Here is a 15,122-nt window from a genome sequence, read left to right as displayed (position 1 = left end):
CCAAACCTACCTCACAGGGATGCCGTGAGGATTAAACGATATAATGTTCAGAAAGCTTCCAGCCCAAGCCTGGCCCCACCGAAAATTCTCAGTCAACTCGGGTTCCCTGGCTCAGCCAGCGCCGCGCTTCTTTCGATGCGCTCGGCACTCGGTCAGGAGCGGGATTCCCCTTCCCTAGCCGGAGTCTGCGCTCTGGGCTCGACTGAGGCTCCCTGGCCGCTCGCGCTTTTCTCTCCTTCTCCAAGATGGCGGCGGTCGGCGGCGCTGAGGCGGGATCCGGGCGAGCCGAGTGAAGGTAGCGGCGAGCGGAGCCCCCACGAGGCCGGCCTGGGCCCCCTCCCCGAGGCGGCAGCGGCCCCGCCCCGCCTCCACCCGCCGCTTGGGCCCGCGACACCGCCGCTGGGGCGCTTCAGGCCCGGTGCGGCCTAGCCCAGAGGCCGAGCCGGGGACTGGAGTAGCGGCCGCAGTCCGCCCCCGGGAAGGGGCTGGAGCGGGCCGCCGAAGGAAGGCGGGCGGGAGCTGTTCAAATGGGGAAGGCGGGAAAGCTGCGGGGCCGGGAGGGGGCGTGCGGCCGCCCCGGGGGCCTGCGGGCATGGGCCGCCCCTCCCCCTGCCGGGGCCGTCTCCGCCCTCGGGGGCGCGGGGAGGCCGCCCGGGACGCGGGGACCAGGTCGGGACCGCGGTGCGGCTCGGGACCGAGGTGCGGGGTCCCCGGGCTGTCAAGGCGAAAGGGCCACGGGGTCGGTGCGGCGGGAGGGCAGGGCCCTGGGCTAGCTGGAGAGGATGCAAGGAGCTTTCTTCTTTTCCTCTTCACAGAGCTTTGTTGAACTAGCTGTTGCTGCAAAACGGCCGGGAGAATCCCATTGGTTTGCGTGAGGACCGCACAAGTGGTGGTCCTGGGGGCTCTCTGTATAAATAACCCGGCGTTGTGTGTCCTTTTTGCTGGCGGCCCAGTTGGAACGTGCCTTCGTAGTGCGATCTCCGTACAGGCCCGTTTCCCCCCACAGCTATTACTTGTAGATTTACTTTATTTTATTCATTAGAGGAGCACCATCTCCCCTCTCTTTGCCGGTTAAGCAGGTGGTTGATTATATTCCCTTATAGCAGAACAAATAAAAAAAAAAAACTCAAAGGAAAGCCTGTTGATTGGAAAAAGCTTGTCAAAATTTGTATTGGTGGGTTTTTTGGAAATGTGTGTTGTCAGCCGATCTGTGCGGTGGTCGTGGTTCCGCTTAGCTGCCTTGCAGTGATAGGATTCAATCCCCGTCCCAGGCTGTCGGGATCTCCGCCGTTTCCAGAGCTGGCAGGGGCTGTGAGTGCTGCATAGGTAGGTTCCTGGAGAAGGGAGGGGCAGGAATTCGGAGTCGCGGTGTTCTGAGATTGGAGGAGATCTCTACAAAAATGACAAGACAGCACCTGCGCTCTCCCAGAAGTAAACAGTAACGGCAACAATTTGGAAACTGGCAGCAGCTGGATGTGCACCTTCCTTCCTTTTCCTACGTGGCCAGGCAATGGGAGTTCGTGGAGGGAGTGGTGGAAGAGAGAACCCCGACTCTTGAAACAAGGCTCTCATTCGTGGACTAGACCCGGAATTCAGGATTTTGCTTACTGCTCAGATCAGGGGCTTAATATGTTCCCTCTTTTTCAACACTCATTGACATTCCGGAATGAAGAAACTTGTTATCGATTGCTGGGCTCAGATTACCTCAAACAAATCACCTTCTGAACTCTTTTTTCCCCCCAATAATTATCATTTGGATCTGCAAGATAAGAAAGTACTATACCCAATGATTTTTGTGTTTTCATTCATCACGTTGGTAATCCCGAAAGCTGTGCCTGAACAAAATGCTTCTCTACACGTGGAACAGCAGCTCCGCCTCCCCTTTTTCAGATCCTGAAGAAGAGTCCCAGAAGAGCCATTCAACAATTTGCACATCACATGAGTACACGTTTTTTGTGATGGCATGTTTCTGGCCTCCATACCCAACATTAAATAATGGATTTTCACTATGTTGTCATTTCTTAGCACACTAAGAGGAACATAATCGTAAAACTATCCCTGCCTCTTGAAGTTGACAACATTGAATTCTATACACTCCAAAATGATGGAATTCAGGAGAATGGGTTTTAATACCTGTTTTACTTTTGCCAACATTTAATGTAATTATGGCCTCTGCTTTCTAATGTGAAAATCAAACCTAATGTTTCTTACTTCCGTTAATCCCACAATGCACTGCCTAACCCTAAACTCTGAATTTACCATGGATAATATTCAAGACCTGGAAAGAATATCAGGGGGTCATTTGATCCAATATAAATGTTGTCCTAACTCTGCCTTTCTTCCAAACTATTGCTTGAGGCTTCTTTATCTGGTTTCATCTTTCCTTTATGAGTCAGCAACCAAAACTAACCCCTGAGCCGCAATAATATCTTGATTTTAAAGAACCTAAAAACTCAAGGTCCATCAGCCTGCCCAAGCTGCGAGTGGCATAGTCCATTACATTCAATTTCAGTTCTTTAAATTCTTGACTGTTCCAGTTCTTTAGGGAACCAGCCTTGCCTTCAGGTCCCGCTCATTTTTTTCTCTACAGGTAATTTAATCCTGCAATTTCTAAAACGCTTTTCAGTGTTTAAATGACAATTTCAACAGCAGCAGGCATAATTCCAATACATAATGCTCACATCAGCACGTGTTTGCGTTGCCTGTGCCTCTGAAGATCAACTCCTGATTTCCTGTTCCTTTTCACAACTTTTTAAATCCACTGCTGGTTTTTCAGAGCAGTCAGTTAAGAGACCATGAACATTTTTTTTTTTTGTGGCTCAGAGGTCACATCATGGTTTTCTTTCTCATACTGTCTTCGGAGATGCTTATTCCTGCTCTGACTGTTAGATTGTTCGACTCTGCTTTATATTAGTTTTGATGTTACTAAAAAGAAGGCTGACCTGTAAGTCTCAGGGCCTGCCTTTGCTTCATTTAGAAGTGCATTTTCTTGTTGTTGACGACAGATTGATGGCCATATTTATGACATTGAATGTTTAAGATTATTTCCTTACCAAACATTCGTAGCCAAAATTTACTTGGCATGAAAACATTTAACTTCAGGTCTCAAGTTGTAGCATTTCTTGGCATTACCAGCCTATGAAAACTAATGGGACCTATATATGTTTTTCTAATAAAGTCAGTGTATTGTGCCAGTGAGAGGGCATAAGATTTTCAAATGAATGTGCATGATTCCCTATGACATTCCCCCTTCCTTCACCACTTTTGGAGTCAGCACCACTTGTGTGGAAAAGGGAGGGCAGTAATTTCTGTTTGAGAACGTTGAGGATGCTGCGGCATGAAAAACCGGCTACATGATGTACGTTGCCTTGTATTTCTACATGAGCTCTGACCTTAAATCCCCTTCATTTCCTATGAAAAGCCCTCAGAGCAGGCAGTTCTCTGGTTTATCACTAAAATAATTCAATCCCTTTGGTTTCTTTGCTTCACTCTAGATTCTCTTAGCTTTGACCAAGTCTATTCTTCCTTCTCCTTCTCAGGGAAGTGGAGAAATGGCTTTTTTATGTTACTTTTCTTAACGTTCCTTGTAAATCATTCTTGGTAATTGCTTTTTCTCTTTGTTTGTTCAACTTAGGCATGTCTGCGCACTGTATTTTATCTGACCTGTGCAATTAAATCTTTTTTCCTTTCATTTATTTTAAATGTAACTCTTAGGAGAGTTTCCCTTGTTAATCAGATTTTCTTTCACAAGAGTTACATATTTCAGTATTAACCATACCCACATGAAGGGACTGGCAATGTTTCACTAAAGAGCCCTTCAGCATTTCTAGATTCCCCATATAGTGATGAAAGTAAAATAAAATGAAAATAAATAAGCAATCCGATCACCTTGTAAGCATTTCACTAACCGGATGAAAACATTTTCAATATATTTAGAATGTCATTCTTAAATTTCCTATAAAGAGTTCCTATAGGATTTGTGACATTGTCCTTAAAGTAGCTGAAGAACTTTACCTTAGAGTACAGTCTGTGTACTCTATGGCTGTGACAAGTCTGTGGCTTGTCATTGTCAAAGTCAAACTGACATATAAACTTAAATGTCTAAAAAAAATTTTTTTAACAAATTCAAAATAATATTTAAAACACTTAAATTACATGAATTCTTCAAATCAATGAAAACCTTAATAATCATAAAAATTTCACCACCAATGGACAAATGACAATTCTTATTTTCACCTGGCCTTTGAAAAAGGCCTGACAGCCTTGAAAGCTGTCATGTGGCCAACTAATTTAACAAGTGTCCTTGCTTTTACATGTCTACGGTTTTAAGCAAATTCATATAGGCCAACAAAATGCATACCAAAAAATTACACTCTAAATGTCTTTACTATCCCTATGATGTTATCATCACTTACTATCCCTATGATGTATGATGTATTACAGTTTACACTGTAATACAATAGATTTTAGCCTGTCACGGATCCACATGGTAGGACGTTATGGTCTGGAATGTTTGCTGTAATCTGTCTTCCTCTGCATCCTGCTTTATCTGTGCATTTTTGTCACCATGATTGAACCTGTCCCTCTGACTTAATGTCAGTATTTACCATCTCACTGTTGTCAGTCCTGTTGGCATTTCAGGAATTCTCATTAATTTTGAGGTATTTTTTTATCACATGGGAGGTATTCTATATACTTCACCAAATCATAACTCTAACTCATAAATCAAATCAAATTAAGCCCAGTACTACTTCCTGCAGTTTCAACCCCAATATATTTGCAAACAGAATGAGGAGGTGACAAGACACTCCCATATATCTTGCTGCCCTTGGATCACTACGCATTTCCATCTGGAAGGTTGCTTCTCCACAGTGATTTCGCATTACAGGAGGGTTTTCCTTCTTTGTTTCTCAGACCTGGTCCTGTAGACCGGAAGGAGCCTGGACACAGTGACACATTCACAAAGGCCCTGCAGGACCGCCATGGCTTATGATGACTCCGTGAAGAAAGAAGGTATGACCCCTTAATCTGAGCAGCATTCCAAAGGGGGTTTCCTCTTCAGTCCTTGCAGCCCATGGACATAGAGACCAGGACTGGCCACCACAGCCTGGACTCCCAAGTGATGGTCCAGAGCAGTATTCTGACACTCAGCCTCCACATCATCCCCCAGACTGGGCCCATGGAAGCAAAAACCAGAACAGGGTTCCAACCTGAGAGTCTGAAATATAAGTCTCTGTAGTCCATTGGGGCGATCCCCTGCAGCACTCATGGTCCTTGCCAGCTCCAGTGTGCAGGAGTCTGGGGATAGGAATCACATTTTGGACTCCCACAGAACAGCACAGCACGTGAATCCTTATTCTTTTCAGCCTTACCTCTGCAAGTCTGTGTCCACCTGCCAAATCACAACTAAGAAACCATGTCTGAGGATGCATACTGGGCCTTTGCATAGCGTGGAAGCATTGTTTCTTCAGGTTTGGTTCTTATATTTGCAGCCAGGTCATCAAGAAATACTCTTGTCCCCCTGGATCCTAGCCCTGTATTCCAGTGGACTTGTTGAGATGTGATTTTAACTTGGAAATGGAGGGACTGTTGCATTACATACATGGTAATCTGGTTGTCACTTAATTGCCTTTCTCCTTTCCTTTCCCAAACGAATCTTGCTTTCAGATTGCTTTGATGGTGATCACAGCTCTGAGGACACGGGACTAGCCGCTGGCCGAAGCCAACGAGAAAAGAAACGTTCTTACAAAGATTTTTTAAGGGAAGAGGAAGAAATCGCTGCTCAGGTCAGAAATTCTTCCAAGAAGAAGTTAAAGGTAAATTCTAAACATAGGAGTTAGGAGAGTTTTTAACCATCTCACATCCCGTTTCCTAGTACTTGAAGAAAGAAGTGTGTTTTTAAAACTTTAAAAGAGAAACATCATTCGCTGTCTCCTTTTAATTTTTTCTGTGTTTTACTTTGTTTTCCAAAGTCAGAAAAAGAACAAAATTGGTTCCAAACTGCTGTTGCCTCATCATCTTACTCAGTGGTCAATTCTTCTTCCTCTTCAATTCCAGGATAGTGAGCTTTATTTCTTGGGGACGGACACGCACAAGAAGAAGAGGAAGCACTCCTCTGATGATTACTACTATGGAGGTAAGGAGGGGAAGGGGCAGCAGGTGGGATGAGCACATCACTGGTTCTTGGAGTCGGGGTAGGGGAAAGGGATCCAGATGTTGCTGACTCAGTGGCCTATTTAACAGGACAGTGGTTCTTGTTCTGAGTGCCGATAAACCAGTGTGAAGGAGGAGAGAGGTGGAGGGCTGGTATTTTGGAGGATTCAGCATAGAAGAACAGTCTTCATTTGTGATACACCAGGTACCAGGTTCCTTCTCCCCCCAATCATCCACTTATCTTCTGCCCATTGTTACCTAGCTTCCCTTTTGCCATATGTAGTCCTGGGCCCTCTGGCCTGCACCTGTTGGTTACTTCTCAGTCCAGTGCATATCCACTCAGAAGACCAGTTTTTCTTAGCTCTCTTAGGCGCACAGCTGATGAGACTAACCCTTTACTAGAACGGGCTTGTCCTGAACGTGGAAGCAAATGACACTCTGTCTGCAGTGTAACCTAAATTGTAACTGCTCGTAATCCCGCAGCTTAGTCCATTCTTCTGGGTCTCCCCTCTCTGGCTGCTGTGAAGACTCAGTGAAGCGAACTCAGTGGCAAGAACTGTGTCCAGGGTCAGGCAACATCTACTGAGCCAAGAAGGACATGGGCGTCATCAGGAATCAGTGGAAGGGCCTCCCCTCAAATCATTTCTCTTAGCCTCTTCCTCTTGTTAGTTGAGTTTTTTTGGTGAGAGAGGAAACTTGGTGGAAGTTGGTTTGTTGTATGGACATTACTCTCTTTGATTATTTCCAGACCTTTCGTCTTTGGAGTCGTCACAGAAGAAAAAGAAAAAGTCCAGCCCGCAGTCTGCCGATACAGCCATGGACCTGTTGAAAGCCATCACTTCCCCGCTGGCAACAGGCTCCAAGCCCTCCAAAAAGACGGGGGAGAAATCCTCTAGTTCTTCAAGTCATTCAGAGAGTAAAAAGGAACACCACAGGAAGAAAGTAAGTGGAAGCAGTGGGGAGCTGTCCCTGGAGGATGGTGGTTCCCACAAATCAAAAAAAATGAAACCGCTCTATGTGAACACAGAGACACTGACCCTTCGAGAGCCCGATGGCTTGAAGATGAAACTGATTCTCTCACCAAAGGAGAAGGGAAGCAGCTCAGTTGATGAGGAGCCTTTTCAGTACCCCTCTCAACAAGCGACTGTGAAGAAATCCTCTAAAAAATCAGCTCGGGATGAGCAAGGTGCTTTACTCCTAGGACACGAGTTACAGAGCTTTCTGAAAACAGCCCGGAAGAAGCACAAGTCCTCCTCAGACCCGCGTTCCTCTCCTGGTCCCGAAGGCTGTGGGGCGGATGGCTCCCAGTTCCCAGAATCCCACAGTGCTAACCTTGATCTTTCAGGACTGGAACCTATTCTAGTAGAATCGGACTCGTCCTCTGGTGGGGAGCTAGAGGCTGGGGAGTTAGTCATCGACGACTCTTACCGGGAAATCAAGAAGAAAAAGAAGTCCAAGAAGAGCAAAAAGAAGAAGGACAAGGAGAAGCATAAAGAGAGGCGGCACTCCAAGTCCAAGAGAAGTTCAGGCCTTGCAGCTGCCACCGTGGGAGAGGTCGCAGTGGCACCCGGCCCTCCTCCCGGCGTCCCCCACCCTGGCGCCACTGCCCCTCCCCAGCCACTGCCCAGCCTCCACACAGACGGGCATGGGGAGAAAAAAAAGAAAAAAGAGGAAAAAGACAGAGAAAGAGACAGAGGAGAAAAGGTAAACCATTTTTTTAAGTTGTGGTGGTTAAGAGATGATAGTAGTAAACGGACTTGGAATTAGGCAGCTGAGGTGAACGGCGGGGAGCGTGGCGAGGCCAATCTGACGGGATGACATGAGATGTAAAATACGGCCAGTGGCCGAGTCTCTCTGGTGCAAAGACAGGAGCAACCTTAATTTTTCCTGGGTTTTCTTGATAGGGTTGTTCTCCCATCGTGCTGAGCATAAGTTTAGGGATACCGTTGAACTTGGAATTCACAGAAGGAGCCAAGCTTGGTTTCTTTCACTGAGCAGCGCTGTCCGCCTGGGGCAAATGAGAGAGACGAAGAGGTATTCTCTGAGTTCATTCTGAGAAACACATCTTCAAAATGAGGAAAATAATGACCAAGCTCATGGGATAAGCTAGTGACTTTGCACTAACCTCCATGGGCCACTTACTGGTATTCTTCCAGGTGTCAAATGCGTGCTCTTTCACTATGTGAGTGCTTACTGTTTGCTGGGCCCAGTGCTGCAGTGGGTGGAGAGAGGTGCAGAGCTGAGCAGGACGCAGCTCCTGACCTCAGGGAGCACGCTGATTGCTGGGGCGATAAGAAGGAGACACCAGCCACCTTGGTTTAACTTCTTTGCTGCAACTCGAGAAATCTAGCAGCTGTACTTTAGGGACTGGTGACCATGTCATTAAAGGTTTTCTGTAAAAAAATAAGCTCCCCCCCGTTATCAAAGTAGTATATTAATTTTATAGAAACTTAGAAATTCAGAGTCGTGGAAGGAGAAAGGTCAGAAAGGTTAGTTTCACCACCTAAGGACAACCATTTTCTTCCCTTTTTTAGAGTTCTGCAAAATAAAATGTCAGATAAAGTCTGAAAGAGGAGCTACTAAGGAGAAAGTCAAGTGTATTAAGAATTTGGGAATGGCAGTTTCACTTTGGTCTGTCATTGAGGTGCAAGTTGTGTTTTCCACTGCAAAGAGTACCTTTTTTTTTTTAAGATTTGTATATTTGAGAGAGGGCACACATGTGTGTGCCTGTGCACACACAGGGTCAGGGGTAGAGGTAGGAGGAGAAAGAAAGTCTAAGCAGGCTCTGTGCTCCGTCTGACTGACGAGGGGCTCGATGTCAACGACCCTGAGATCCTGACCTGAGTCAAAACCAAGAGGCAGACGCTTAACTGACTGAGCCACCTGGGCACCCCGAAGAGTGCCTTTTAAGTATGTATTTCTCAGAAATTGAAAACGAAACTGTACCTTCTGAGCCAAGAATGAGTGTGAGCGTAAAGAACTAGATAGTCGGATACTGGGTCAGGTGTTACGCATTTGTTTATTTGAAAATGGCTTCATGATCATGCATAGTCTGTGTAAGATTCTGTCTGTTTATCCTGAGAACTCCCAGTCTAGTAATACATGAATAATGCCATAAACTAATCTTACAGTGCTGAATGCCGGAGGGCAGGGTGGTCAGAGAAAGCTTGCCAAAGAAACCGGATTTCAGTGGAAGGGAATACAAGAAGGCAGAAAGATGTGTAGGTGGTCGCACAGCAGGACAAGTGAACTCTAGTCCTGCGTTTCTAACTCCCTGATAAATACTTCCACCTGGATGCCGTGGGTTCCCCAGACCTCTGATTAGCTCATCATCCAGCCTCCCAAACCTCCATCTCCTGCACCATCTGCTTCTGTGTCCCCGGTGTCCTTCCAGTCAACCCAGACTCAAAATTGTATGTTGAGAATAATTTTTCTCAATACTTCATTATAAAATTTTTCAAACAAAAAGCTTTGAAATCGTACAGTGGGAACCATATGCCACCCAATGAGATTCTGTAGATACCATTTGCTATTTGCTTTATCACACATCTGTCTGTCCGTCAATCCATCTTTTATAATGTATTTTGAAGGAAATTATAGCTATCATACACTCCCCCCTCCCCCAAAAAAAACAAAACCTTCAGGTTGCATGTCATTAACTTAAGTGCAGTATTTGTTTTCAGGGCTTGTTTTTTTTGGGGGGGGTGTGGAATTTACTTGTGTTCACATGTATACACGTGTAGTATACCGTTGGGTGAGTTCTGACAATTGCGCTTACCTGTGTGACCAAACCTGTCAGGACATAGACTTCACCATCATCAGAAATAGCATTCTCATACCCCTTCCCAGTCAGTCCTCACTGTTCTGATTTTTTTCCCGTCTTAGAGCTCATTTTTCCATCTCCCTCTTCCCTGCTTTCCCTCTCCTCTGACTACGTCCGCTCAAGCATTGAGTCTGATACGCTTTCTCCTTCATAACTTCCACGCCTTTATGTCCTCTTACCACTGCCCCATCTTGGGCCTCATCTCTCCTTGTACTTAGTGTAATAAATGGTCTCCTTCCTGTTTCTTCCCCAACGTAATTAGTACACATGGATGCCAGAATATTCTGAAGTACAACTTTAATGTGGACAGTCCTCTGGTTCAGCATCTTTTTTTTTTTTTAAGATTATTTATTTATTTATTTGACAGAGACCGCCAGTAGGCAGAGAGGCAGGCAGAGAGAGAGAGGAGGAAGCAGGTTCCCGCTGAGCAGAGAGCCTGATGCGGGGCTTGATCCCAGGACCCTGGGATCATGACCTGAGCCGAAGGCAGAGGCTTTAACCCACTGAGCCACCCAGGCACCCCTGGTTCAGCATCTTTAATGGATCTTTATCTCCTTCACGTTAGAACGTGAGCTCTGGAAGGGCCAGAATCGTGTCTGTCATGCTCTCCACTTCATCCCCAGCCCTGAACCCGCAGTCTGACCTGTTGTTCTTACTCCATAAATACTTGCTGAATGAATGAATACCAAAGTCTGAACCTTTGGTCAAGCATTCATAATTGTCTGGGATTTAGCACTAAACCTCCCTTCTCGGCTCTGCCTCTTAGTCTGCATTACACGCGCTGTGTGGAAACCAAACTTGGCCCTTACACTCTTACGGCTCTTCCTGTGCTTGTATTTTTGTAGTGATCTTGGTTCTCTTTGATCTGTTGAAGCTCTGCCTGGCCTTCAAGACCTAATCACATGCCGCCTCTTCCAAGATATCCTGACCCTCCAGTCAGAATTACCTTCTGACTCCCCGTACACTTTCCTCTGGGAAGTCACTGCACTTACTGTCCCTTACGTTGGAGCTTTTTGGGTGCATATTCCATTTCCCCTCTTAAAGACTAAGCTCTTGAGGGACTGTTTTAGTCACCTTACTCTTACCTTCAACACTTCTCTGTCCTTGGTCGACATTTTGTGGTAGATGTCAAATGAATGAATGTATGGATGCAGACTTCAGTATTGAAAAGGTAGGTCAAGAGCAAACTGCAAAGAGTCCTGAATTCAGGATTTGGCAGCAGGCACTCGGGGCTTATGAGCAGGACTTAGATATGCTCTCAGTGATCATTTAGGAATAAAATGATAGCACTGCAGCGGATGGAGGAGACTGGGGAAAGATTGTAACAGACCATCCAGGAGGTTATTATAGCCTGACGCTTCAGGTACTGTAAAAGCCTGATAGAGACAGCTGAGGAGACAGATTTAGGAGAGATTCTGAAGGCAAAACTGACAAGAGCTGGCTATAGGGCTTAAGTCTGGGAACACAGAAGCATTAATGAGTATGAAAATGGCTCTTAAGGTTTTGAACCTAGGTGCCTTGGAAAATAAAATAATAATCTCCTCCAGTGTAGGACCTATTTATAATTCACACGTGTGGCTAGCAAGCGCTAGTGAAAAAAAAAAAAAAAGGTATTTTTGTGTATAGCAAAAATTTTATTAGGAATCAGTATTTGATCATAACTGTTCGAACCTGAGGTAGTCATACTCGGAATATAATCATTTATTCATCCAACAAGTATTTATGGAACATATAGCATGCTTTTTAAATCCTGACCTGTGCATAAAAATTTCCTGTGGAGTTTGTTTTTTGGCTTTTGGGGTTTTTTAGAGAGAAAACACACATGCATATGCACAAACAGGAGTGGGGGTCTGGTGCAGAGCAAGAGAGAGAATCTCAAGCAGGCTCCAGCAGGGGGCATAGTCTCATGACCCCAAAGTCATGACCTGAGCCAAAATCAAAAATTGAACGTTTAACTAACTCAGCCACCTAGGTGCCCCATCCTGTGGAGTTTAAAAAAAAAAAAAAAAATCCTTCTCTTGGTTTTGTTTCAGTAGAAAAGAGCTATCTAAAAGTCTACCTGGAGATAGGAAGGAAGGTTTCAGGAATAGCATTCCTCCAATTATAGCGAGCAGAGATGGGAAAGCCAATTGGTAGGAACGCTTAAAGCCTCTGTGTGCCCTTTTTACTTTGGGTCCTATGACCGGGACTGGAACCAAAATAGACAAGCAAGGGGGGCACCTGGGTGGCTCAGGTCATGATCTCAGGACCCAGGGATCGAGCCCCGCACTGGACTGCCTGCTCAGCAGGAAGCCTGCTTCTCCCTCTCCCGCTTCCCCTGCTTGTGTTCACTCTCCCGCTGTCTGTCAAATAAATAAATAAAACCTTTAAAGAAAAAAATTAGACAAGAAAGATGGCTGGTTTCGGAGAAGATAAGTCAGGGTAGATTTTAAGATGTGAGTGTCAGGAGATTCAGCGTATCTGAAGTTAAGAGTGTGGGGGGCTCTCTGCTCAGCGGGGAGCCTGCTTCCTCCTCTCTCTCTGCCTGCCTCTCTGCCTACTTGTGATCTCTGTCTGTTAAATAAAAATAAAAAATCTTTAAAAAAAAAAAAAAAAGAGTGTGGGCTGGGGAGCCATGCCACTTGGGTGCAAATCCTGGCTGTGCCACTTACAAACTCCTTGCTGTTGGGCAAGTTGTGTAATTTCTCCATCTAGAAGGCGTGGATGACAACAGACCTACCTGCTAGGCTTGTTAGAGCCAGGGCCCTAATGTGTGCCAAGGCCCTTTGCGGCCACAGCCAACTCACAGCGGCACCACTGGATGTTTTAAATATACTAAATTTTCAAGAGAAACAGCAGTGTGCGGCATCGTCGGTCAGGTAACCTCAGGAACTACTAGCTTGAGATAGTTCGTGGTTGCAATATCTTACCATGTTCCATTCCTTTCAATAATGCCGCATCTTCTCAAAGCTGGTCTTGTGGGATGGCTATGGTAAAAAGCCACAGTACGGCATGAAAACCCACATGGGCACCCAGCTGAGTTCGGGGACTCTGGCTTTGCACATTCATGAACATTCAGTAAAAGTTAATTGTTACAGTCATCGCGAGAGACGTTCCAGAGAGCCATGGAAATGCGAGACCTGGAAATCAGCGGAGCAGTTGAAACTGGGGTGAGAGCTGGAGTGTTCCTGTGCACTGAATGAAACCCGTGAGCAGGGAAGAGGGAGGAGAGCCCAGAGCAGAATCCCGTAGAGCGCGCAGCATGGGGCACCTGAGAAGGAAGGGGGAGCAGTGATGTGGGAGGAGAAAGCAGAGAGCAGCCCGTGTCACAGAAGTGAGGGAGCAGACTGTTCGAGAACAGACTGGACTCCGGCAGAGAGGCTGAGGAGCTCCAGCGCAGCAGGGAGAACGGGAGCCAGCCTGGCCGAGAGTCCATGCAGGGGTGAGAAGCGAAGGCAGCAGGGGTGGAACTCTCACTGGAGAATCTTGAAACAGACGAGGGGACTGGGCTCTGTCTCCGGGGAAACATAACACTCTCCATGCTGAGTATTGTCGGCAGGGGGCGTGGGGGGTGATTTTTGTGGTCTTATTTGTTTGCCCGTGTGTTGGTTTGTTTCGAATTCTGCTTTCTGGGAAGGAGGGGAGCAATCATCTGGTAATACCTTGATGATGTCCCCTTCGAGGTCATCCCCATGGAGTGGAAGTCTTTGTAGTGGAGGAACAGGATCCAGTAACATTGCAAAGATACCTTTCTTTGGGTTTTACTAAAGCAATAAAAGCCCATTCACAGCCACTCAAAATAGTATCTGTGATGTTGCCACTTCAGAGGCATGCCTCTGGTTATCTGTATGTTTCCAGAATGTGCATGTTTCCTCTAAGCAAGCTGAGGCCAGCCAAGTGGCCTGGTGTTTGGCACACTCAGACATTGTTGTGGATCAAGTGATACCCTGAAGTCTCAGCTGTAGCTAGACTTGTCGTGCCATTACACACATTCTCCCTCTGGTAAAACCCTAGGTGAGTGACAACAGCAACGAATGGTAAAAGTCAGGAGCTCCCATCTAGTGTGTGTGTCAAGGTGCACAACAGCCTCGGCATTTGGCATCTTGCCAGTCTTCACTGATAGGTATCATGGCCCCATTTGACAGAGGAAGAAGCTGAGAAGAAAAGATACGGAGCTGGAATTTTAATTGAGGCGTCTTTAACCCCGTGCCCAGTCTTTCAGCTTACTCCATGGCCTTCTAAAACTTCGAGAGATGCTCGTCCGGGGCTGGGTGTCTTCGTCAAAGCTAAAAGTAGGTTCTAGGTTAAAGGAAACGGACGCTGTGTGCCAGTGTCTGAGATCTGTCCCACCGGGACATACGGACATTGTTTCTAAGTCAAAGAGGCCGAGTATGAGGAAGTGTAGACATTTGGGCTCGAGTACCGCCGACTTGGTCCTTGTTCTGGTCTGTTGCTTACCGGCTTTGTCCTTCGGTGGTGCTTGCTCACGGCTCCCTTGTACAACACAGCTGTATAGATGAACAACAGTTACACGGAACATGCTCCGCACAGGGCCCAGCCCCGTAAAGAGCCGTGGTTACAATTTCGTTTTTTATCCCAAGGGCTTCCAAAGCATAAAGTGTGCTTGAGAACATCTTTTTAAAGCTTTTTTCTCATCTGGTCATTTTGCATATTAGACCAAGCAAGGAGACTGTGCTCTTACGGTTTTGTTTTTGTTTTGTCTTGTTTTATAATATAACATCGACCTCGTAGGACGCCTACTGTGCAGTTATCTCACCTCTTTGGACAACCGTGAAGATCTAGAAAGAAAACAGGGTATGCAAGGAGCAAAACCAAGTTTCCTGCAGCTCTGAAGAGCGCTTCCTGGGTGCTGGGGAAAGGAACTCTGGCCAGAGATGAGTCACATGACCTCCCTGCCCCTGTTCTGTTCATTGTAGAAGGGCGAACTAGCACCCAGCCTGTGGATTCACACACACAGTTCTGAGACTTTGTTATCCGTCTAGTGCCTATTGCTAATGCACTTAAGTTGTGTCAGGCTCTGGCCAGGTGCTGTGGATTAACGATGAGTAAGTTGTCTTGCCAGCCAGCATCCTTTCAACTCAAAGGAAGCTCTGGGTGTTAAGAAGAGACGTCGGCAAGTATGTCAGTGAGTCGAGCCTCCATGTAG

General features: G+C 46.3%; 1 protein-coding gene across 5 annotated transcripts in view; it reads left to right on the top strand.

Annotated features, from left to right (window-relative positions):
• Positions 1-230: 230 nt before the first annotated feature.
• The window catches only part of HMGXB4 (HMG-box containing 4), a 31,543-nt gene continuing 16,651 nt past the window's right edge, over positions 231-15,122 (top strand). Inside the window, exons 1-5 of one of the 5 annotated variants that reach the window (XM_046013505.1) lie at positions 231-295; positions 4,915-5,013; positions 5,668-5,786; positions 6,058-6,136; positions 6,902-7,857. In XM_046013505.1, the coding sequence (XP_045869461.1) occupies positions 4,983-5,013; positions 5,668-5,786; positions 6,058-6,136; positions 6,902-7,857 (1,185 nt within the window). In that variant the 5' untranslated portion in view covers positions 231-295; positions 4,915-4,982. Of the gene's footprint in view, positions 296-4,914; positions 5,014-5,667; positions 5,817-6,057; positions 6,137-6,243; positions 6,359-6,901; positions 7,858-15,122 lie in introns of all 5 variants that reach the window. The other 4 variants (XM_046013504.1, XM_046013507.1, XM_046013506.1 and 1 more) reach the window with 4 other exon arrangements.

The sequence above is a fragment of the Meles meles genome, chromosome 7, assembly GCF_922984935.1.
Source record: "Meles meles chromosome 7, mMelMel3.1 paternal haplotype, whole genome shotgun sequence".
Lineage (NCBI taxonomy): Eukaryota > Metazoa > Chordata > Mammalia > Carnivora > Mustelidae > Meles > Meles meles.
This window is presented reverse-complemented; position numbering and strand designations above follow the sequence as displayed.